Source organism: Vulpes vulpes, chromosome 2 (genome assembly GCF_048418805.1).
Source record: "Vulpes vulpes isolate BD-2025 chromosome 2, VulVul3, whole genome shotgun sequence".
Taxonomy (NCBI): Eukaryota; Metazoa; Chordata; class Mammalia; order Carnivora; family Canidae; genus Vulpes; species Vulpes vulpes.
This window is the reverse complement of record NC_132781.1, coordinates 90881182-90905778: the sequence shown is the minus strand read 5'-3', so window position 1 is coordinate 90905778 and position 24597 is coordinate 90881182. Positions and strand designations below refer to the sequence as shown.

Sequence of the window (24597 nt, the reverse complement as noted above, 5' to 3'; positions counted from 1 at the left end):
GTTTTTCATTATTATTACTAAAATTATAATATTTGCTTTTAGAAATATAAACAAATGGAAAGTGATTTTCAAGTGTTATTAGAGGAGAAGTCGGTGCTGGAAAATGAACTACAAAAGCTGAAGAATGAGGTTAGTTTAATTTCAGTGTCTGAAAATGGTAGAGTACCTACCTTATTATTGTAGGATAGAAATCAAAGATACATTTAAATGTTTTATAATACATTTTTGATATTAATAGTTAAAAGCTGTGCTTTAAAAAATAAAATTATGCTATTTTCTAAGTTATTATATTAGCTATTAAAACCAAAAAGATGCTATGAAAAACAGACATAAAATATAAACATTCCAAGAGACATTTTAAGGCCAAATATTTACTAAAATATCAATAAATTAGGGCTTTCAAATATATTTCATTTTTTAAGTTTAAAAATAATTTCAGTTAACATACAGTGTAAAATTAGCTTCAGGTGTACAATTTATTGATTCAACCCTTACATACAATACCTAGTGCTCATCACAAGTGCACTCCTTAATACCCATCCCCCTACCTACCTCCTTACTGGTAACCCACAATTTGTACTCTATAGTTAAGAGTATGTTTCTTGGTTTTAGTTTCTCTTTTTTCCCTCTATGATCATTTGTCTTGTTTTTCTAAATTCCACAGATGAGTCAAATCGTATGGTATTTGTCTTTCTCTGACTTATTTTGCTTACTGTAAGAGTGTCTAGCTCCATCCATGCCATTGCAAATGGTAAGAATTCATTCTTTTTAATGGCTGAGTAATATTCCAGTGTGTGTGTGTGTGTGTGTGTGTGTGTGTATGTGTGTGTACACACCACATCCTTATCCATTCATCAGTTAATGTGCATTTCTTCTCTTTCCATAATTTGGCTATTGGTTGATAATCTGGGTGCATGTATCCCTTTGAATTACCATTTTGTATTCTTTGGGTGCAATTGCTGGATTATAGAGTAGTTCTATTTTTAACTTTCTGAGGATCCTCCATACTGTTTTACCGAGTGGCTGTACCAGTTTGCATTCCCACCAACAGTGTTAGAGGGTTTCCCTTTCTCCACATCTTTGCCAACACCTGTTGTTTCCTGTATTGTTGATTTCAACTGTTCTGACAGGTGTGAGCTGCAGTTTTGATTTCCATTTCCTTGATGATGAGTGATGTTGAACATGTTTTTATGTGTCTGTTGGCTATCTTCTTTGGAAAAATATCTATGTCTTCTCTCCATTTATTAACTGGATTATTTGTTTTTTGAGAAATGGGTTTTAGATGTTCTTCTATATTTTGGAAACCAACCTCTCATCAGATATATGTCATCTGCAAATATCTTCTCCCATTCCAAAACTTACTTTTAGTTTTGTTGATTGTTTCCTTCTCTGGGCAAAGGCTTTTTATTTTGATAGAGTCCCAATAATTTATTTTTGCTTTTGTTTCCCTTGCCTCAGGAGAAATACCTAGTAAGAAGCTGGTATAGCCTGTTATTGCTTGTGTTCTCCTCTAGGGTTTTGATGGTTTCATGTCTCTTCATGTCTTTAATCGATTTTGAAATTGCTTTTGTGTATGGTGTAAGAAAGTGGTCCAGTTTCATTCTTTTTCATGTTGTTGTCCAGGTTTCCTAACACCGTTTGTTGAGAAGACTGTCTTTTTTTCACAGTAGATATTCTTCCCTGCTTTGTTGATGATTAATTGAATGTGTAGTTGTGGGTTCCCTTCCGGGTTTTCTATTCTGTTCCATTGACCTAGTTTTCTATTTTGTGTTAGTACCATACTGTCTTGATCACTACAGCTTTGTAATATAACTTAAAGTCTGGAATTGTGATGTGTCCAGGTTTGCTTTGCTTTTTCAGGGTTGCTTTGTCTATTTGGGGTCTTTTGTGGTTCCATACAAATTTAGAATTGTTCTAAGTCTGTGAAAAATGCTGTTGGTATTTTGATAGGTGTTGCATTAAATATATAGAATGCTTTGGGTAATATAGACACTTGAACAATGTTCTTGTAATCCATGAGCATGGAATCTTTCCATTTCTTCGTGGCATATTCAATCATATTCAATATCTTTCATAAGTGTTCTATAGTTTTCAGAGTGCAGATCATTTTTTTAAAAGATTTTATTCATTTATTCATGAGAGGCACAGAGAGAAAGGCAGAGACACCGGCAGAGGGAGAAGCAGGGTCCCTGTGGGGAGCCCAATGTAGGGCCTGATCCCGGAACTCGAAGATCATGTCCCGAGCCAAAGGCAGACGCCCAACCACTGAGCCACCCAGGTGTCCCAAAAGTGCAGATCTTTTACCTCTTTGATTAGGTTTATTCCTAGGTATCTTATGGTTTTTGGTGCAATTGTAAATGGGATCGATTCCTTAACTTCTCTTTCTGCTGCTTCATTACTGGCATATAGAAATGCAACAGATTTCTGTATATTGATCTTGTATCTTACAGCTTTACCAAATTTGTGTATCAGTTCTAGCAACTTTTTGGTGGAGTCTTTCAGGTTTTCTATATAAGAGTATCATGTCATCTGCCAATAGTGAAAGTTTGACTTCTTCCTTGCTGATTTGGATACCTTTTATTTCTTTTTGTTGTCTGATTGCTGTAGCTAGGATTTCCCATATTATGTTAAATAACAGTGGTGAGAGTAGACATCCTTGTCTTGTTCCTAACTGTAGAAAGAAAGCTCTGATTTTTTTCCCCATTAAGGATGATATTAGCTATTAAGGATGATATTAGTTTTTCGTGTATGGCCTTTATGATGTTGAGGTTGAGGTGTGTTTCCTCTATCCCTACCTTTCTTTTTTTTTCTATCCTTACTTTGTTGATGGTTTTTATCATGAACAGATGTTGTACTTTCCAAAATGCTTTTTCCTCATTTATTGAAAGGATCATATGGTTTATCTTTTCTTTTGTTAATGTGGTGTATCACATTGACTAATTTGTGAATATTGAACCATCCTTGCAACTCAGGAATAAATCCCACTTGATGGTGTTGAATGGTCTTTTTAATGTGCTGTTGGATTCAGTTTGTTAGGATTTTATTGAGAATTTTTGCATTCTTGTTCATCTAGGATATTGGCCTGTAGTTTTCTTTGTTACTGGAGTCTTTATTAGGTTTTGGTATCAGGGTAATGCTGGACTCATAGAATGAATTTGGAAGTTTTTCGTCCTTTTCTATTTTTTTGAATAGTTTGGAAAGAATAGGTATTAATTCTTCTTTAAATGTTTGGTAGAATTTGCCTTTGAAGCCATCTGGCCCTGGACTTTTGTTTCTTGGGAGGCTTTTTTTTTTTTTTTTTTTTTAAATTACTGATTCAATTTCTTTGCTGGTCATTGGTTTGCTCAATTTTATATTTATTCTTGTTTCAATTTTGGTAGTTTATATGTTTCTAGGAATTTATCTATTTATTCCAGGTTTGTTGACATACAGTTTTTCATAATATTATCTTATGGTTGTTTGTATTTTTGTGGTATTGTTTGTTGTTTCTCCTCTCTTGTTGTGATTTTATTTGTTTGGGTCCTTTCTCTTTACTTTTTGATAAGTATGGCTAGGGGTTATCAATTTTATTAAATTTTTCAAAGAACCAGCTCCTGATTTCAATGATCTGTTCTATTGTTTTTCTTGTTTCTATAGGATTTATTTCACCTCTAATCTTTATTATTTCCCTCCTTTTGCTGGCTTTTGGCTTCATTAGCTGTTCTTTTTCTAGCTCCTTTAGGTGTAAGGTTAGTTTGTTTCTTTGAGATTTTTCTTGCCTCTTGAGGTAGGCCTATATTATTATATACTTCTCTCTTTGGACCGGTTTGGCTGCATCCCACATGTTTTGGGCCATTGTGTTTTCATTTTCATTTGTTTTCACAAGATTTGAATTTTTTTTCTTTGATTTCCTTGTTCATCCATTCATCGTTTACTAGCATATTATTTGACTTCCATGCGTTTTCAGTCTTTCCACATTGTTTTTTTGTCATTAACTTCAAGTTTTATAGTATTATAGTTATAAAATATGCATGGTATGATCTCAATCTTTTTTGTACTTATAGTGGCCTGATTGTGACCTAGTATGTGATCTATTCTGGAGAATGTTCAATGTAAACTCAAGAAGAATGTGTATTTTGCTGCTTTAGGTTGGAATGTTCTAAATGTATCTGTTAAGTCCATCTGGTCCAGCATGTTATTCAAAGCCATTGTTTCCCTGTTGATTTTTTTGCTTAGATGATGTGTCCATTAATGTAAGTAGGATATTAAAGTCCCTTATTAATATTATTAACAGTTACTTCCTTTATGTTTGTTATTGTTTTATATATCTGGGTTTTCCCAGGTTGGGGGCATAAATATTTGCATCTGCTAGATCTTCTTGTTTGATAGTCCCTTTAATTACTTCCATCTTCATCTGTTACAGTCTTTGATTTAAAATCTAGTTTGTCTGATAAATATTGCTACCCCAGCTTTCTTTTGACTTCCATTTGCATGGTAAATGTTTCTCCATTCCCTCACTTTCAATCTGCAGGTGTCTTTTTAAAAAAATATTTTATTTATTTATTCATGAGAGACACAGATTGAGAGAGATGTGGGACTCTGTCCTGGGACCATGGGATCATGCCCTGAGCCAAAGGCAGATGCTCAATTGCTGAGCCATCCAGGCATCCCTGCAGATGTCTTTAGTTCTAAAATGAGTCTCTTGTAGGCAGCATGTGGATGAGTCTTCTTTTTATATCTATTTTGGCACACTTTGTCTATTGATTGGAGTGTGTAGTCCATTTACATTCGGAGTAATTATTGGTAGATATGAGTTTAGTGCCATTGTATTACCTGCAAAGTTGGTGTTTCTGGAGATTTTTCCACTCAAAGAGTCCCCTTTAATATTTCTTGCAGGACTGGTTTAGTGGACATGAACTCCTTTGGGGTTTGTTTTTCTGGGAAACTCTTTATCTCTCCTATTCTGAATGATAGCCTTGCTGGATGGAATATTTTGGCTGCAGATTTTTCTCTTTCGGCACTTAGGATATATCATGCCACTCCCTTCTTGCCAAGTTGTTGTTGTTTTTTTTTTAATCTACTTCTAGCCTATGGGTTTTCCCTTGTAAGTTAGAGTCTTGTTTTGTCTTGCTGATTTTTAAAGATTGTTTTTCTTTATCCTTATATTTTACAAAGTAAATTACAATAAGTCTTGGCGTTATTGGCCTGCTTTTGTTGATTTTGATGGGAATTCTTTCTGCCTCACGGATCTGGATCTGTTTCCTTCCCTAGATTAGAGATGTTTTCAGGTATGATTTCCTCAAATAAATTTTCTGCCTCCTTTTCTCTCTCCTCTTCTTCTGAGACTCCCATAATATGAATGTTATTATGTTTGATGGAGTCACTGAATTCCTTAAGTCTGTTCTCATGTTCCACATAATTCTTCTCTTTTGTTTAGCTTCCTTATTTTCCACTATTTTTATCTTCTATATCACTTTTAAAAAATATTTTATTTATTTATTTAGAGAGAGAGAGAAAGAAGGAGAGAGAGCACAAGCAGGGGGAGTGGCAATGGAGAGGGAGAAGCAGACTCCCTGTCAAGCGGGGAGCCTGATGTGGGACTTGATCCCAGGAACCTGGGATCATGACCGGAGCCAAACACAGATGCTTAACTGACTGAGCCACCCAGAGCTCCTATCTTCTATACCACTTATTTGTTCTTCTGCTTCATTAAATCCAATCTGTTTCCAATCTTGGTTATTTCATTTTTCATTTCTGATTGATTTCTTTTTGACTCTTATCTCTGTGCTAAGGGCCTCCCTGAAGTCTTCCGTTCTTTTCTCGGGCCAATTAGTATCTTTATGCTTGTTGCTCTAAATTCTACATCAGGTGTGTTATATATATCTGTTTTGCTTAGATCTCTGGCCATGACCTTATCTTGTTCTTTCATTTGGGATGAATTCCTCCATCTTGGCATTTTCTCTAAGTCTCTGCCTTCTTCTCTGTGTTAGAAAAGCCAGTTATATTTCCTGCTCCTGAGAGATAATGGCTTTATGAGGAAGGGGTCATATAGTGTCCAGGGCCTGACATTTCAAGGAAGTGTCTCTGGTGTGTGCTGCATGTGTTTTTCTGCTCTATTTTGGCTGCTCTATCCTTCAGGCCAGTCATCTGAAGAGGCTCTCCTCACCTGCAGTCATCAGTGTTTGGTCCTTGACCAGAATGTGGTGACTTTTATTTATTTCTTTTTCTTACTTTTTAATTTGTTTTTATTGAAGTTCGATTTGCCAATATATAGCATAACACCCGGTGCTCATCCCATCAAGTGCCCTCAGTGCCTTTCACCCACTTACCCCAACCCCCCCTCACCTCCCCTTCTGCCACTCTTTGTTTGTTTCCTAGAGTTAGGAGTCTCTCATGGTTTGTCTCCCTCTCTAATTTTCCCCCTATTTTGATAGGGATTGCATTGAACATGTAAATTGCCCTGGGTAGCATAGATATTTTCACAATATTTATTCTTCCAGTCCATGAGCATGGAATGTTTTTCCATCTCTTATTTCTTTTTGTTGTCTTATTGCTGAGGCTGGGACTTCTAGTACTATGTTGAACAACAGTGGTGAGAATGGACATCCCTGTCCTGTTCCTGATCTTAGGGGAAAGGCTCTCAGTTTTTACCCATTGAGAATGATATTTGCTGTGGGCTTTTCATAGATGGCTTTTAAGATATTGAGGAAAGTCCTCTCTGTCCCTACATTCTGAAGAGTTTTGATCAAAAATGGATGCTGCATTTTGTCACATGCTTTCTCTGCATCTATTGAGAAGATCATATGGTTCTAATGTGGTGACTTTTAATGAGCCATGCTCTGGTCTGCTTGTTATTTGAGAGATGATACTACTTCTGGTAGAACTGAAGCCCTGAGAAACTCTCTGATTGGGAGAAGGGGTTTCTGCTGGTCTTCTCGGGGAGAGGCCAGCTCTGCGGAGACTGAGGCAAGCTTGATGGAGAAGGGCAGTAGTGCCATAACACAGGGGTGTAGTATTTGGTGTAAACAGGTTAGGCAGCTGGTGTTGGTGTAGTGCTACTTACCTCAGGTGGTTCCATATTTATGCTGAGGGTTGGGAGAAAGAAATGATGCTGACCAGCTCCTTTATCCCTAGAGAAGCATCGCTGGGAATGCTGCCCCCAGGCATTCTTCAGATTGCTGTTTCCACACCATCTGTCCCTGGGTTATTTGCCTCCCTTTTCTCTAGGAGTAGGGCAATACTCTCTGGGCTCTATACCAGTCAATCCTGGTCACCTTTCAAACTCCTCACCAGCACTTGTTATTGTGTTTTTTATTTTAGCCATTCTAACCTGTGTGAGATGATATCTCATTGTGGTTTTGATTTGCACTTGCCTGATGATGAGTGATGTTAAGCATCTTTTCATGTGTCTTCTGGCCATCTGTGTGTCTTCTTTGGAATATTGTCTATTTAGGTGTATTCACTCAATTTTCATAAAAGCTACATTTGATTCCTATCCTTGTGTGCCAAATCTTAATCAGTAGTTTCCTAGATGTCACATAAAGGTTTTATTTACTCTTTTTGCAAGCAGAAGAAACTGACCCTATCTAAAGCAAAACATTTATTGGGTGGATATTAAGATAATTCAAAGAACTGAAGGAAAAGTGAACAATATGTTTGGTGAGGGATAGAACCAGGAAAGCTCTTGGAATCAAAAATAATAGAAGTTTAGAGACAGCTACTGCTTCTATCTTTTCAGAGAATTTTTAGAGTGAGAGCTTATGGGTATTTCCCCTCCATCCCTTTGGATACTGACTCTAGAAATACTTGGCTCTAACCGCTTCCTTTCCATAGTAGTCAATTTTTAAGTGATTGGATCTTATTGATTTTGCTTATTAGGTCAAATGTTACCAGGACAGTTTGAGATGAGGAAGGTGCAGAACCGTCCTAGAATGTGGTGTTGTTTCTTAACAAAAGGGAAAAAGAAATACTGGGCACAAATATCTGGTGTCTACTGTACTTAATAGTTTTTCCCTGATTACTTAAATTATCTATTTTGTTACTCCAGATATCAGTAGATAAGTATTTTAGGTTTTGTAGGCCATACAGCCTATGTTGCATCTTAAGTCCCCTTCCATAGTATGAAAATAGTCATAAATAAATGAGCATGGCTATGTTGCAATAAAACTTTATTTACAAAAAAGGCCACAAGGCACATTTGGCCTATGGTTTACTGTTTCCTTATTTATTTCATTTTGGCTAACACTTGGCTCTCTATAATAGCTTCCTAAATAGGATCTCCTAGGCGTGTATATTTTGGTATGCTGTTTCTAGAAAATGTCACTGCTTAAAGATTTGTTTCTGCTTTCTGTTCTGTCCCATTAGCCTTGTCTAGTCCTAAGCTAATGCCTGAGGTCCTTAATGACTAGAGATTTATAACAGGTCTTGATATTTTATAAGGCAAGTCAACCCACCTTGCAATATAAATATTAATTGCTTCCATTTTTGATGATTTTCTTTAATACTTACAATGTCTATGATTACCTTCATAAAATTCATTTTGTTAATCTTAGATATTTCTTTGTTATTTTAATTGCTGTCTTTTAAAAGATATTTTAAAACTATCATTGAGAATTGTAATAAATTTTTGTGTATTTAATTTTGCACCCACAAACCTATCTATAATGTCATAATGATTATCTTTTTATTTCCTACTTGCAAAGTCAAAGTATATATGAATTATAATAGCCTAAATTTTCTTGCTTTCCAATTTGTGATGCTATTTCTTTTTCCTGCCTTGTTGCACTAGTAAAGACCTCTGGAATGATACTGAATAGACATGACGAGAGTATGTATTTTTCATTTGTTCCTGATTTTAAAGGGAATTTCTTGGTTCTGTGGTCAGCCAGCATGCCTGTGCCTGCCTCTCTCTCTAGGTTAAAGTATTTTTCTTCTTTTCATAATTTTCTAAATTTTTTTCATAATCCATAAAATTCTTTTTTTTAATTAATTTTTATTGGTGTTCAATTTACCAACATACAGAAAAACACCCAGTGCTCATCCCGTCAAGTGTCCACCTGAGTGCCCGTCACCCATTCCCCTCCAACACCCACCCTCCTCCCCTTCCACCACCCCTAGTTCGTTTCCCCGAGTTAGGCGTCTTTATGTTCTGTCTCCCTTCCTGATATTTCCCAACATTTCTTTTCCCTTCCTTTATATTGCCTTTCACTATTATTTATATTCCCCAAATGAATGAGAACATACACTGTTTGTCCTTCTCCGATTGACTTGTTTCACTCAGCATAATACCCTCCAGTTCCATCCACGTTGAAGCAAAGGTGGGTATTTGTCGTTTCTAATTGCTGAGTAATATTCCATTGTATACATAAACCACATCTTCTTTATCCATTCATCTTTCGATGGACACCGAGGCTCCTTCCACAGTTTGGCTATTGTGGCCATTGCTGATAGAAACATCGGGGTGCAGGTGTCCCGGCATTTCACTGCATCTGTATCTTTGGGGTAAATTCCCAGCAGTGCAATTGCTGGGTCCTAGGGCAGGTCTATTTTTAACTCTGAGGAACCTCCACACAGTTTTCCAGAGTGGCTGCACCAGTTCACATTCCCACCAACAGTGTAAGAGGGTTCCCTTTTCTCCGCATCCTCTCCAACATTTGTTGTTTCCTGCCTTGTTAATGTTCCCCATTCTCACTGGTGTGAGGTGTTATCTCATTGTGGTTTTGATATGTATTTCCCTGATGGCAAGTGATGCAGAGCATTTTCTCATGTGCATGTTGGCCATGTCCATGTCTTCCTCTGTGAGATTTCTCTTCATGTCTTTTGCCCATTTCATGATTGGATTGTTTGTTTCTTTGGTGTTGAGTTTACTAAGTTCTTTATAGATTTCGGAAACTAGCCCTTTATCTGATATGTCATTTGCAAATATCTTCTCCCATTCTGTAGGTTGTCTTTTAGTTTTGTTGACTGTATCCTTTGCTGTGCAAAAGCTTCTTATCTTGATGAAGTCCCAATAGTTCATTTTTGCTTTTGTTTCTTTTGCCTTTGTGGATGTATCTTGCAAGAAGTTACTGGCAGGGGAGATACCATGATCACGAAGGTGGTTTTCCCAGGGCGAGGCTTATCCGTTGCACTCCATAAAATTCTTTCAGCTTCTGCCTACTGTACAATTCTGAAGCCAATTCTGCATTTTAAGTTGTATGTTACAAAAGTACCCCACTTCCAGGTAACAAAATCTTTATACTTTTGTATTTGCTGCTCAATTGGTTGCTTTATTGGTTGCTTTACAGTAAAGTGCTTATAGTATTGTTTTAAATTATTACAGTTTATATTCAAGTAATATGAAATCACTTAAGAACTGGGGTGGCTCAGTAGATTAAGTGTCCAACTTTTGATTTCCACTGAGGTCATGATCTCAGGGTTGTGAGATCCAGCCCCACCTTGGGCTCTGTACTGAGATAAAGTTTGCTTGAGATTGTCTCTCCCTCTGCCTCTGGCCCTGCTCACACTATCTCTGTCTAAAATACATAAATAAATAAAATCTTAAAAAAATGCAATCACTAAGAGCCTTAAGATAATGTACTTTTATTTGTCCTTTTCCAGCCTTTGTGCTATCATTTTCATACATCTTACAACCTGTGATATAAATGGGACAACACATTCTCATTATTTTAGCTGTAAACTATTACGTTTTATATAATAAGAAAAAGTCTTTATATTTTCTCATTTAATTATCATTTCTGTTGGTCTTAAGTTTGTATATTTTCTTATTTCTATCTAGTATAATTTTTCCTTGTGTTTGAAGGATTCTTCATAATTTTTTTATGCTCAGGTCTGCAGCTGATGTATTTTTTCAAATCTTTGACTTCTGAAAAAAAATTTTTTCCTTCAGTTTTTAAAGATATTTTCTCTGGATAGAGAAATCTAGGTTTGACTGTCTCTTTTTCTTCTAGTATTTAAAGGTGTTTCTCTTTTGTCTTCTGACTTGCTTTGTTTCTAAAAATAAATCTGCTGTCCATTTTATCCTTGTATATAATCTACTTTCCTCCTCTGTCTTCTAAGATTTTTATCCATATTACTGCTTTTAATAGTTTTATTATATGTCTTGGAGGTAGTCTTCCTTATATTTTTGTGGATTTGTGGATATAAGGTTTTGTCAAGTTTGAAAATTAAATTTGGCTGTTATTTCTTCAAATATTTACTTTCTTTCCTTTCCTCCATCATGTACTGCAATTACAAGCATATTTGTCACTTAAAGTTTTTTCACAACTCACTGATGATCTCTTCACTATTTTTAGGCTTTTTCCTTTTCATTTTTTTTCCTTTTCATTTTTAAAGTATTTTTTGATTGTCAGTATTTATTAGGCTTTTCCAATGTATATTAGGTTATTCTGTATAGGGAATATATCCCAAAACTCCTATTGAAACTAGAAAGTTATTTAGGGACCTTAACAATTTTCATTAAAAATTCATTATTATACTTATTTTTCATATTTTATGAAGAAATAAAATAAACTTTTTGTTTAACTCATGAGAACTGCCACTAGTGAATTTGTGTCTGTTGGGAGTTGTGTTCTAAAACAGGAAATAAACATCTAATGCATGCCTTAATAGGTCTCTTAATAAGGCCATCCAAAAGTTTCAGTAATCTAATTGCTAAGTTTTTTCTCAATTTCTTGTATAAAATAATCTGGTACTACGTAGTAGTTCAAGAATACTTTAAAATATATAGTTAGTTCTGCTATATTTGCTTTGAAATGCAAATTTATTCCAATACAATTTAAACATAATATGATTTTTTTTCATGTGTTTATGCACAGTTTCGTCTGCAAAGAGTACTAGGTAAAATTGACTATATACCCTATCTTGAATCACCATGTTTGTAGTGTACCACACCAGTCCACAATCTGTTACAGTTTTTCATCCAATTTCAAATAACCCTTCTACCAAAACTGCCCAATAACAAGTTGCAGCCTCTTTAGTGCTCATTTGCACAAATAAGCTTCAAGTCTTCCTCAAGATAAAGAGCTAGCTATATTTATCATACTATGTGTTTCTTAAATCATTTAACTGTGTAAACAGAACTGTTTTTTATGTTTCTCTTTTTAAAAAATGTATCATTGGCCATGTTTTTTGGATGCTGGGCACCTCACTTCATTTTTCACATATGTCCTGAAGTGTTTAGTGCATGATTTTCATAGTGAGATGATTTTTAGGAAGGCATAAGTTATATTATAGAACAGGCTGTGATTTGTCAGGGGAATTTAATTTTTTTGATATGTATTAGCTTATATACCATTTATATTCAGTTGATCATGATAAGAAACATTCTGACTGTATCTTTAATTTTCTTTTGCTTCTGTTTAGATAACTTTCCTTGAAACATCAAGTGTAGTGAAATGTTTCCTTGAAACATCAAGTGTAGTAAAATAAAAAACCTTGTAATGTATATTATGTTTTATTTCCCTCTAATTTATTATCTCATTTACTATTTATTTTTGGCTTCTATAAAATTACAGAAGACAAAGTCTACATACGATCAGACAAAGAAAACTATAAAAACTGAGAAGAAAAAAGACAAAGGAAAACCTGAGAATTCAGAAGAGTAAGACATAAAGCTACATGTTAATATTTTTCCTTATTAATGTGTTTTTTCTTTTTATACAATTTGTGGTCACCTAAATATAACTTATTAACATTTTCTAAAAAAATATAACAGTACATTAAATATATTTTTATAAGCTGACTGGGATATGATGATGGATGAGGGCTAAGAAGGGAAGAACAAAGAACTAAAGGTGAATTAGAAGAAGAGAATGAAGCATAAGATATTCAGGAACAAGTAAACAATTACATCTGAAAATCATTTTAGGGACAAAGGATTTACATTGTTTCCTTGATGGTTTGGCTAATGGTATGTGGTTTGCAAATTAACTCCTCAGTCTGGGTTCTTTTTTTTTTTTTTTACTGTACTTCTTGATTATACTTATTTTACAAAACCAATTATCTATTTTTATCCATGTGGATTATTGTAATGTGGTCATATTAAGTGAATATTTTCTCTAGAAATATAAAATATTTTTTTGCATTTTGAATTTGTTTTAGTTAAACCCTAATATATAATTTTAAAAAGAATGTGAATTCAATCTTTATAGACTTTCACACATTCTGAAAAGAAATTCAGTGGACAAACAGCCTTGTCCTTTGTCTCAGAAAAAGAAAGATGACTATTTTTTTCCTTTTGCTTATTTGTTTTGTTTCTTAAATTCCACATATGAGTGCAATCTTACGGTATTTGTCTTTCTCTGACTTATTTCACTTAGTGTAATATTCTCTAGCTCCATCCACATTGTTACAAACGGTAAGATTTCATTTTTTTTTTAATGGCTGAGTAGGGACACCTGGGTGGCTCAGCCATTGAGTGTCTGCCTTTGGCTAAGGGTGTGATCCCAGAGTCTCAAGATCGAGTCCCACATTGGGCTGCCTGCATTGGAGCCTCCCTTTGCCTATGTCTCTGCCTCTATCTGTCTATCATCAATAAATAAATAAAATCTTTAAAAAAATGGCTGAGTAATATTCCAGTGCATATTCCAGTGTGTGTGTGTGTGTGTGTGTGTGTGTAAATGTTGAATATATTTCTCAAGCTAATTTCTCATTGATATGATTAAAATGTGGAAGTGAGATAAAGTAAGGATTTTCAAAGTACATTGATCATTTTTTCCTCTCTGGTCATCTTGGGTTTTTATTTAAATTCTAGTTAGTTAATATACAATGTAATATTAGTTTCAGGAGTACAATACAGTGATTCAACACTTCCATACAACACCCGGTACTCATTACAAGTGCACTTGTATATATGTATATACAAACACATCACATCTTCTTTATCCATTCATCAGTCAATGGACACTTGGGCTGTTTCCATAATTTAGCCATTTGTAGATAATGCTGCTACAAACAATGTATCAGTTTGAATTAGTATTTTTGTATTCTTTAGGCAAATATCTAGCAGTGAAATTGCTGAATTGTAGCAATTGTTCTATTTTTAACTTTTTGAGGAACCTCCATACTGTTTTCCAGAGTGGCTGCATCAGTTTGCATTTCTACCAATAGTGTAAGAGAATTCCCCTTTCTCCATACCCTTGCCAACACCTGTTGTTTCTTGTGTTGTTGGCAAACCAAGAAACAGACTTTTAACTATAGAGAACAAACTGATGGTTACCAGAGGGGAGGTGGGGGGAGGGTTGGGTTAAATAGGTGAGAGGAATTAAGGAGTGTACTGTGATGAGCACTGGATGATGTATGGAAGTGTTGAATTACTGTATTATACTCCTGAAACTAATATTACATTGTACATTAACTAACTGGAATTTAAATGAAAACTTAAGATGACCAGAGAGGAAAAAATGATCAATGTACTTTGAGACTCCTTGCTTTATCTCACTCCTATATTTTAATCATACCAATGAAAAATTAGTTTAAGAAATGTTATTCAATTGTTTATCATTTATATGGATTTATGATTCTTAAATATATGAATTTTTTGAGAAATGTTATTTAAAAATGGTTTAAGTACTATTCAAAAAAGCAAAGTAGTCATGCAATTTAAAATATCATGATGTTTTTAAAAACCTTTTTAATAACAGGAAGAAGTCTGTAGTCAAAGAGCTTAAAATAAAAGGAGATTTGACTCAAGGCCAGGTAACACACATTTTCTCTATGGATATAAGTTTAATTTAGTATATGCTGTGATAATTATATGTGTAAACATTAGTATGCATGTGAAATAGGGATGTGTGTCTGTGTGCATGTATATTTGTGTGTATGTATGTATTAAAGTTATTTTTTTATTAAAGTTATTTCTAAGATACTTCTTTTTTGTTGGTTGACTTTTCTCAGTAAGTTTCAGAAAATAATATGGTAAACACAAACATGTTTACTGTCAAGATTATGAAACTTACCATAGTTTACTCAACAACAGGAAATATCATGGAGGAAAGATCATATTGGGAGTCATAACAGGATCTTACTAAGTTCTGTGACTATGGACAAGTCCCTTTAACTTACTTGAGCTTTATATTTTCTATCACTAAAATGGGCAAAACAGTATCTTTTCTATCTCAGAAAGGTAGAAGAGGTGTAAAAATCAAATAAGAAAAAGCTTTTCAGTAATTGTGAACTATAGAGCCCACTCTTTTTTATGTGATGCAATGAAAGGTAAGTAAACTTTATTTCATCTTGGCTTTGGAATACTTTTTTTTTTTTTTTTGCTATAACTTTACTTTTTAAAGTAACCACCAGAGCATTATACTACTCATTTCAGTGAGTGGCTGGGGTAAGTATCCCACAAATGTGAACCTGAGTGGTTTAAGGGTCAGGTAACAAATTAGGGAAGAAAATGAAAGTACTACACTTGAGATTTTGAATATAAAATAAAATATTCCACTTTATGGTATTAGTTTTCAATTTCTGCATAACAAGTTACCATAAATTTTTCAGTTTTTAAAACAACTTGTATTGTCTCACAGTTTGAGTGTTAGGAGGCTGTGCTGGCTTAGCTATGTCCTGTGCTCACTAAATGCAATCAAGGTGTTGGGTAGACTCTATTCTAGTAACTTATTGTATATCCCTTATCCATAGGGATACATTCCAAGGCCCTCAGGAGATCCCTGAAACTGTGGGTAGTTCCAAACCCTGTATATTCTGTGCTTTTTCTTATACATATATATATACCTATGATAAAGTTTAATATTTATGATAAATTTAGTAACAAGTTAATACTGTAAGTTACTTTTATTTAAGAATAACAATAATAAAAGAACAAGTATAATATACTGCAATAAAAGTTACATGAATGTGATTTCTCTGAAAATCTTATTGTACTGTACTCCTCCATCTTCCTATGAGGATGTGAGATGATAAAATGCATACATAATGAGATAAAGTGAAGTGAAATATGTAGGCATTTTGCTGTAGCATTCAGCTACTTACTATTCATCTTCTGACTATTAGTCAGCTGCTTTCAGACTGTGGTTGAGCATAGGTAACTGAAATTGCAGAAAGCAAAACCAAGGATGAGGGGAGACTACTGTATTCCATTTTTAGAAGAGGAAACTCAGAGATATTAAATAACTTGACCAGATTTGAAGAGTTATAAGATGCATTCTGGTTGGATTGGATAGCCCAGGGATCCTCTCTATTTTTTGGTGAGGCTAAAATGACTAAGAGCATAAATTCAAATGTGAACTCCCCATTTATTGTTTCTTTTCAAGGATCATCAACTTTTAAAATTTACAGAAAATTCACTTAGTTTTTTCTATGTGCAATGCCAAGAAGTCTTTTTGTTAAAACTACTTACTACTAACTTTTAAGTATTAAGGATATGAAGTCTTTAATACAAATATAAACTATAATTGCATTCTATATGTACTTGTATAAATTATAGTTGAACATATCATAATATAGAAGGTGCAGACTTGATAAAAAATATTGAATTTTTAAAATCTAAGTTTTCTAAGGAATTTATTTTAAAAAATTGAGATGTAATTGACATAACATATTAATTTCAAAGCTATAGTAGGTTAGCACATAGTTGAGGCATAATGTCCCTGACTAATTCCAGCATAATAAATACAATATGAAAGGAGAATTATGATGTAGTAACTGAGAATATGGTGTTAGAAAACAGGAAGGATTTCTATTTAGAAATAAGATGTATAAAGACAAAGAGTTGAGGGAACAGAGGCTATTCAGAGGAATTCAAGTGCTTGAATATGATAGGATTTTTGGATTAAGGAGAAGAGTAGTAGTAAGCCTGATAGAGGCCATATATGGATCACATTAATAATTTGTATTTTGAGTAAGAAATGGGGATTCATTGAAGAATATTAAGAGTGATCCATTTGGTATTTTTAATTAAGATTACTCTGCCAGCTTTATGAAAGATAAATTTTTGGGGTAGAGATTGGATTTTGCAGTCAGGAAGAACAGTTAGAGTGTTTTGAAATTAACTCAGTGATAAATTAGTTAATTTTAAGTTATATGAATTTATTAAGATGGAATTGTAAACAGTATTTCTTATAATCTAAATTTTAGTATTGCCAAATGGGAAGATTTAATTTTATAAAAATATTGATCCTTTCTAATTAATATAACAAATGTAATACATTTCTAGTTAGAATTTAAGAAGGACTTTTTAAAATAAGTGAGACGTAATTTGAAGATTATATAGAACTTGACTGTAAAAGCATTTAGGAGCCTTTTTTTTAAATGGTAGTTCTTTTACCACTTTTCCAATTCCTTTTGAGATTATTGGTGGTGCATCTACTTTGGTAATTTATATTTTAATATAGATTCATCCATTTTTAATGGCTTTTCAAAGACATTGGTTAGAATTTTACATTATGCTATCTTAGGATTCCTTTTATTTTCTTTTTTCTATATCTCTTATTCCATTTATTTTTCATTTATAAAAGTTTTTATTTTTTGTTGCTTTCCTTTCAATCAGGTTTGTCAGGGGATTAGATATTGCTGGTGCTTTCAACTAACTGATTTTAGGTTTTATTTAATGGTTCTATTTTACTTTTTTGCTGTTACTGTTTTCTACTTTAATCTTTATTAATTTCTTCTCCCTCTTTTTCTTCATTTTTAATTCCTTTTCAGATCTGCCTTAGTTGTTATATGTAATTTATTTACTTTTGTGTTTGTTTAATAACAATAAACACTATCCAAGCTATACATTTTTCATCAAATATTGAATTTTATAGGTGTTACAAGTTTTTTTTGTTGTTGTTTCAAAAACGTGTTTTTAGTTTACCTTTTCATTTTCGGTTTACCTTTTTCTGGAGTTAACATCAGAAAATAAGACCAAAAAATCTTTACTATCTGGGAGTTTTAAAGGTTTTCTTTGTGGTCAAATGTATATTTTTGTTTCAGTTTTCTATTATTTTATAACTTGCTGCGCCAACATTTAGAGGATTAGCACATCAATAATTATTTCTCTTTGATTTTGGGGTTGGCTGGGTCCAGTGGGATGATTCCTCTGTTCTGTGTTGTATCAGCTGGGTCATTGATGTGCGTCATTCAGCTGTGGAACGTTCAAGATGGCTTCCTCAGATGTCTGGTGGTTGGTGGAGTGGCTAGGGACTGAATCTTTCTCATGGCATTACTCATCATTTAGCAGTCAAGCCCAAGCAGCCTTCCGATGGCAGCTGGAATCTAAGAGGTCAAACAAAAGTAGGAGCTGCCAGACCTCTTATGATCTGAGCTCAGAAGCCTGAGAACATAATTTCCATGACATTTTATTGGTTAGGGGCTAGCCCAGACTCAAAAGGAGGGAAAATAGTCAGTCTTGATGAGAGAAGTAGAATATATACATGAAGTGGGACAAATTATAGAATGTCATTTTTGGAAATAGTCTGTGATAATCTTTCCTCTAGTCATATGTTAATATTTCTTCCACAGGCAAAATGTACTCACACCTTCCTTCTAAAATTTCATTACATTTTAGTTTTATCTAAAGTCTAGGATATTTTCATCTGTACCAAGTCTAGATACGGCACCAGATCTGAATGTGGGGTCTTGGCACAGCTCTTCTTGATCTTGAGATCTGTTATCTAAAGTGGCAAGTTATCCCTACCCCATCCCTCCAACACATACTTAACACATAGTATTGAGAAAAGGATAGGATGATTGCAATAGACTCTTTATTCAAATAGGGGGAAAACAGAAGGCACATAATTGAGAGCAGTCCTGAAATCCAACTAGACACATGGTACCAGTTCTGAGTTTCAGGGTGGGGTATGTACTTTGAGGTCTAGTTTTGCTCCCTGGGAATGATTTCCTAATCAAAAATTAAGTAATTCTTATTTTGCAGTGTGGTATATAGATTCTACTCTGTGAATCATCAATTTCTTTTCCATAAGAATGGCCACATTGCCGCTGAATAGCTCACTCAGCCTGCTTCCTGCTCATCTATTATTTGGGACCTTGAGCTGTCTTTTCATTTTGAAATGTCTCTGTTCTTTTTAGTCTAACATGGTGGTGTTTCTCCTAAAACTTTGTTTTCTGTATGTTACTGTGATTCATTCTTTTACCTTAAAGCTATGTCCATAATTCTTTCTGAGATAGACTTATTTTTACTTAAAGTATGTCAGGCTTCTACAGGACAATACCTTCAAGATTATTCAACTTCTTTTGTATGATTAGGAGGATCCAAAAGTATATTTAAGTCTTTCTGAGGTCTAAATAGAGAGTCTTATAGTCACATTCTTGATCTGACTTTGACTCTGAAGCTACATTTTAGTGTAGTACCATGACTTTGATCTTTGAAATTACTTTAAAGTAATTTCTTACTTTGAGAACTTCTTTTGTGGGCTGGAGTTACTGTCATGAATCTCCTGATGTTTTCTAATTTCTGCTTTAAAATCGAACCATTCTTTCTTTAGTTTATTTCTCTTGCAATAACTTTATTGCATTTCAGTAGTATAAGCCAAATAGTATTTTTAGCATTTGGGCTGGTAATTTCCTTAGCCAGATCCACAGGTTTGTTAGGTATGTTTTTAACCCTGCAAGTTACTTTAGGCCTAAGCTTTTTTTTCTTTTTTCTTTTGAATTGTTCTATAACTATATAACAGAGTCCTTACCCTGGTTTTTCAGCTCCTTATATGAGTTTTCCAGACTGGCAAGAGCAAAACCCATAAAACTTGTTAGAGATGTGGAGTTGAAAGTCTTGGTAGTTTTTCCATCAGATTCTTTAAGGAAGTCATAAGGTAGCCAATGTTCACAAGGAAGAGTGGCATACAGTGGGAGAAATTGTTCATGGTCAATTATGGAAATAATCCAACACAGTATTCCATTTTTGTAAATGTTCTGACATAAAATAATACATATTTTCTATTGCTAAGCATACTAGTTAAGTTTTACTAAATAACAAAGTACTCTAAAACTTGGTGATTTAAAACAGCAGATATTCATTATTTCTCTTAGTGACTGGTTAAGTGTTCTTTCTTGGAAGGCTTGTCTTGGGTTGGATGATCTTAGGTAGCTTTATTCATGTATATGAAGTCTCAGCTGGAACATCTGTGACAGATGGAACTTCTTTCTAGTCTCTAAGCCTCGAGGAGGCTAGCCCTGGATAGTTTACAGAAGGATTGATTGCCAGTAGCAAGAGCAAACAAAGCTAGAAACAAAGCTGGAAAACTTACTGAGGCCTCATAAGCTCAGACCTCAGATCCTGCCATATGCATAGTCTCCTACGGGCCAAAGCAAGTCACAGGCCAGCCTAATTTTTAAAGAGGAGGAAATGGACTCCACATTTGAGGGGAGCTACCATAAAGAATTTATGGCCATTGTCGTCTACCATAAATGGAGTACATATTTTCTTTCCCTTTCTCTCCTTTACTTTTCTCTATCTAAAATTCAATCAAATCTAGACTTGTTTTATTTAACTCTCTTAAATAGGCTAAGCTACTATACAAAGAGACCCATACAATTCAACAGTTAAACATGACAGAATGTGATTTTTCTCTAATGGAAAATTTGGGTAGAGGCTTTCAGGTAGCATAGTAGTTTGATGCTATTTGGGAACAAGTCTTCTTACTTCTTACCTCTATTTTTCACTGAAGTATAGAAATTTTACCAGATCTTAATTTTTTTATTTAATCAACTAAGTTTTATTTTCCTACCTATTTCATTATTATTTATCTTTCTTTTTTTCTTTTACCCTTATGAAACTAATATTCAAATATTATGATTCCTAGATCTATTTTTTAAATTTTCTGTATTTTTGGTCTTGGCTTCTATTGTGTGTTTGTTCTGTGCTTTGAACTATTTTATTTACTTGACAATAGTTCTAAATATATTCTCAAAATTAGTCTTTCTCATGTTCACTTCCTCTTGACTTTTTAAAATTGTTTTTATTTTAATTCTAATATAGTTATCATACAGTCATATTAATTTCAGGTGTACAATATAGTGATTCAACAATTCTATACATTATTCAATGCTCATCATGATAAGTAAACTCTTTAAAACCCCATCACCTATTTCACCCATGCCCTCACTCACCTCCTCATTCGTACCCATCTGTTTGTTCTCTATAGTTAAAAGTCTCTTTCTTGGTTTGCCTCTCTCTCACTCTCTCTTTTCACCTTTGTTCATTTGTTTTGTTTCTTAAATTCTACATACAAGTGAAATCATATAGTATTTGTCATTCTCTGAGTTATTATGCTTAGCATTATACTCCCCAGCTTCATCCATGTTTTTGGAAATGGAAAGATTCTGTTCTTTTCTTATGGCTGAATAATATTCCTGTGGGGTGTGTGTGTGTGTGTGTGTGTGTGTGTATCTTGTATGCTCATTCATCTATTGATGGACACTGGAATGTTTCAGTGATTAAGTTTCTATAAATAATGCTGAAATAAACATAGAGGTTCATAGAGCCCTTTGAGTTAGTGTTTTTAAAATTTTCAGGTAAATACCGGGTAGTGGGGTTACTCGTCCTAGGGTAGTTTTGTTTCTAACTTTATGAGGAATCTCCGTACTGTTTTCCACAGGGGCTGTAGATTGCATTCCCACCAACACTGTACCAGTGTTCCTTTTTCTCCCCATTCTCACCAATACCTGTTGTTTCTTGTGTTTTTGATTTTGGTCATTCTGAGAGGTGTGAGGGTAATATCTCAGTGTAGTTTTGATTTGTATTTCCCTGATGATGATGAGTGATGTTAAGCATCTTTTCATGTTTCTGTTGGCCATCTTGATGTCTTCTTTGGAGAAATGTCTGTTCATATTTTCTCCCCATTTTTAAATTGGATTATTTGTTTTCTAGGTATTGATTTTTATTAAGTCCCTATTTATTTTGAATACTAGCCTTTTATTGGATATATCACTTGCAAATATCTTCTCCTATCCTATAGTTTGCCTTTTAGTTTTATTAATTATTTCCCTCACTGTGCAGAAACTTTTTGATGTAGTCCTGACAGTTTATTATTTGCTTTTATTTCCCTTGCCTTGGGAGATACATCTACAAACATTTTGCTGTGGCTAATGTCAGAGAAATTAAAGCCTGTGCTCTCTTTAGGATTTTTATGGTCTCAGATCCTACATTTAGGGCTTTAATCCATTTTGAGTTTATTTTTGTGTATGCTGTGAGAAAGTGGTCCAATTTCATTCTTTTGCATGTTGCTGCCAGTTTTTCCAACACCATTTGTTGGAGAGAATATCTTTCCTATTGCATATTGTTTCCTCCTTTGTCAAAGAATAATTGATTGTGTAAGCATGGGGCCTATTTCTGTGTTTTCCATTCTGTTCCACTGACCTACGTGTCTATTTTTGTGCCAATACCATACTGTTTTGATTACTATGGCTTTGTAAAAGAATTTGAAGTCTGGGATTGTGATACTTCCAGCTTTGCTCTTCAATTTCAAGATTGTTTTGCCTTTTGAGGTCTTTTGTGGTTCCATACAGATTTTAGGGTTGTTCCAGTTCTGTGAAAAATACTATTGGTATTTTGATAGGGATTGCCCTAAGTCTGTAGAATACTTTGAGTAGTATAGACATGTTCACAATATTTATTTTTCCAATCTATAAACATGGAATGTCTTTCCATTTCTGTGAGTCATCGTCAATGTCTTTCATCAATGTTTTCTACTCTTCAGAGTACAGATCTTTCACCTCTTTGGTTAAATTTATTCCTAGGTATCTTATGTTTTTGGTGCAATTGTGAATGGGATTTTCTCAATTTCTCTTTCTCCTGCTTCATTATTAGTGTATAGAAATTCTACAGAATTTTGTACATTTATTTTGTATCCTACAATTTTACTAAATTCAGTTATTCTAGTATTTTTTGTGGGGTTTTTTGAGTTTTCTGTATGTCATCTGCAAGTAGTAAAAATTTCTTCTTCTTTACCAATTTTGATGCCTTTTATTTCTTTTTGTTATCTGATTGCTTTGGCTAGGATTTCTAGTACAATGTTGAATAAAAGTGATGAGAGTGGATATCCTTATCTTGTTCTTGACCTTAGGGAAAAAGCTCTCAGTTATTCATTGTTCAGTATGATGTTGGCTGTAGGTTTTTCATATAAGGCCTTAATTATATAATTATATTGAGGCATATTCCCATTAAACTGCTTTGTTGAGGTTTTTTTTTAAATCACAATGGATGTTATACTTTGTCAAATGCTTTTTCTGCATTTATTGAAATGATCATATGGTTTTTATCATATATCTTATTGATGTCATGCATTAAGCAAATATTGAATCAACTTTGCACTGCAGGAATAAATCCCACTTGATTGTGGTGAATGATGTTTCTAACAAACTATTGGATTTGGTTTGCTAGTGTTTTGTTGAGTTTTGCTTTTGTGTTCATCAGAGATATTGGGTGATAGTTCTCTTTTTTGTGATGTCTTCATCTGGTTTTAGTATCAGGGTAATGCTTGCCTCATAGAATGAATTTGTTAAAAAAACCAGATGACAGCCTTATAGGATTTCCTTTCTATGTAACAGTCTTTTCTATTGCTTAAAAAAATTTCTCTTTATCACTACCTTTTGATTAGCATGTGTCATAGTGTGGACTTCCTCTGGTTGATTTTGTTGGGGGATATCTGTGCCTCTGGATCTGGATATCTAATTCTTTACCAGATTAGGGATGTTTTCAGCTATTATTTCTTCAAATAAATTTTCTGCCCCATTTTTGTCTCCTTCTGAGATCTCTGTACTGTAAATATTATGCTTGATGAAGTCACTAAGTTTCTTAAGTCTGTTCTCATTTTGCATATTTTTTCTCTCACTTACTTTGCTTTATTGGTTTCCATTATTCTGTCTTCCAGGTCATTGATTTGTTCCTCTGATTCCTCTAGCCTGCTATTTATTCTATCATGTGTATTTTTAATTTTAGTTATCATATTCTTGTTCTCTTATTGTTTTCTTTTTATTTTATTTGTTATGGGTCTCACTGATGTCTTATACTCTTTTCTCAAGCCCACTGAGTATCATTATAATCATTGCTTTAAGTCCTCTATTAAACATAACACATCTGTTTCACTTAGGTCTCTTGTGGTGATTTCATCCTGTTCTTTAATCTAGGACATATTCCTCAATGTCCTAACTGTTTGCCTAACTGTTTCTGTGTGTTAGGATAGTCAGTTTCATCTCTTACTCTTGAAAGTAATGGGTGGGCAAACTTTTAACAAGGGCTGTAGCTGTCATCTTCCTACAGAGATGTGCAATTTAACAATATGCCCTTGTCCTCTGCAGGAAGTCAGTAGACACAATGTTGGCATGGTTTGTGCTGGTTTTCTAGGGAGGAAACCCCCAGTTTTAGGACTGAGGCAGCTTCCACTGGATGGAGGAGGGCAAACGGTGTAGGGAGGTTAGGTAGTGAATGCCAGTGCCTGGCTGGTTCCCACATGTGGCTATGTGATTATGCTGTGGGGTAGGGAAGGAAATGGCACCTACCAGCAAATTTTCCCTGGAGAAGTTTCTCAGTGAAGTCTGAGGTTACTAACTAACTTTCCCTCCTGTATGCTCTAGGTATTTTTGAAACTGCTGCTTTTAAGCTGTATCTTCCTGGCAGTTTGTTGTGCTTTCTCTTTAAGGCTGGGGACTTAGCTTCCTAATGCC

At 34.2% G+C, this 24597-nt stretch overlaps 1 protein-coding gene across 1 annotated transcript in view; it reads left to right on the top strand.

Moving 5' to 3' along the window:
* CCDC7 (coiled-coil domain containing 7) overlaps positions 1 to 24597 on the top strand; it is a 116450-nt gene that overhangs the window by 67287 nt on the left and 24566 nt on the right. Inside the window, exons 11-13 of the mRNA XM_026000785.1 lie at positions 43 to 129; positions 12495 to 12580; positions 14622 to 14676. Coding sequence (XP_025856570.1) covers positions 43 to 129; positions 12495 to 12580; positions 14622 to 14676 — 228 coding nt within the window. The remainder of the gene's footprint in view (positions 1 to 42; positions 130 to 12494; positions 12581 to 14621; positions 14677 to 24597) is intronic.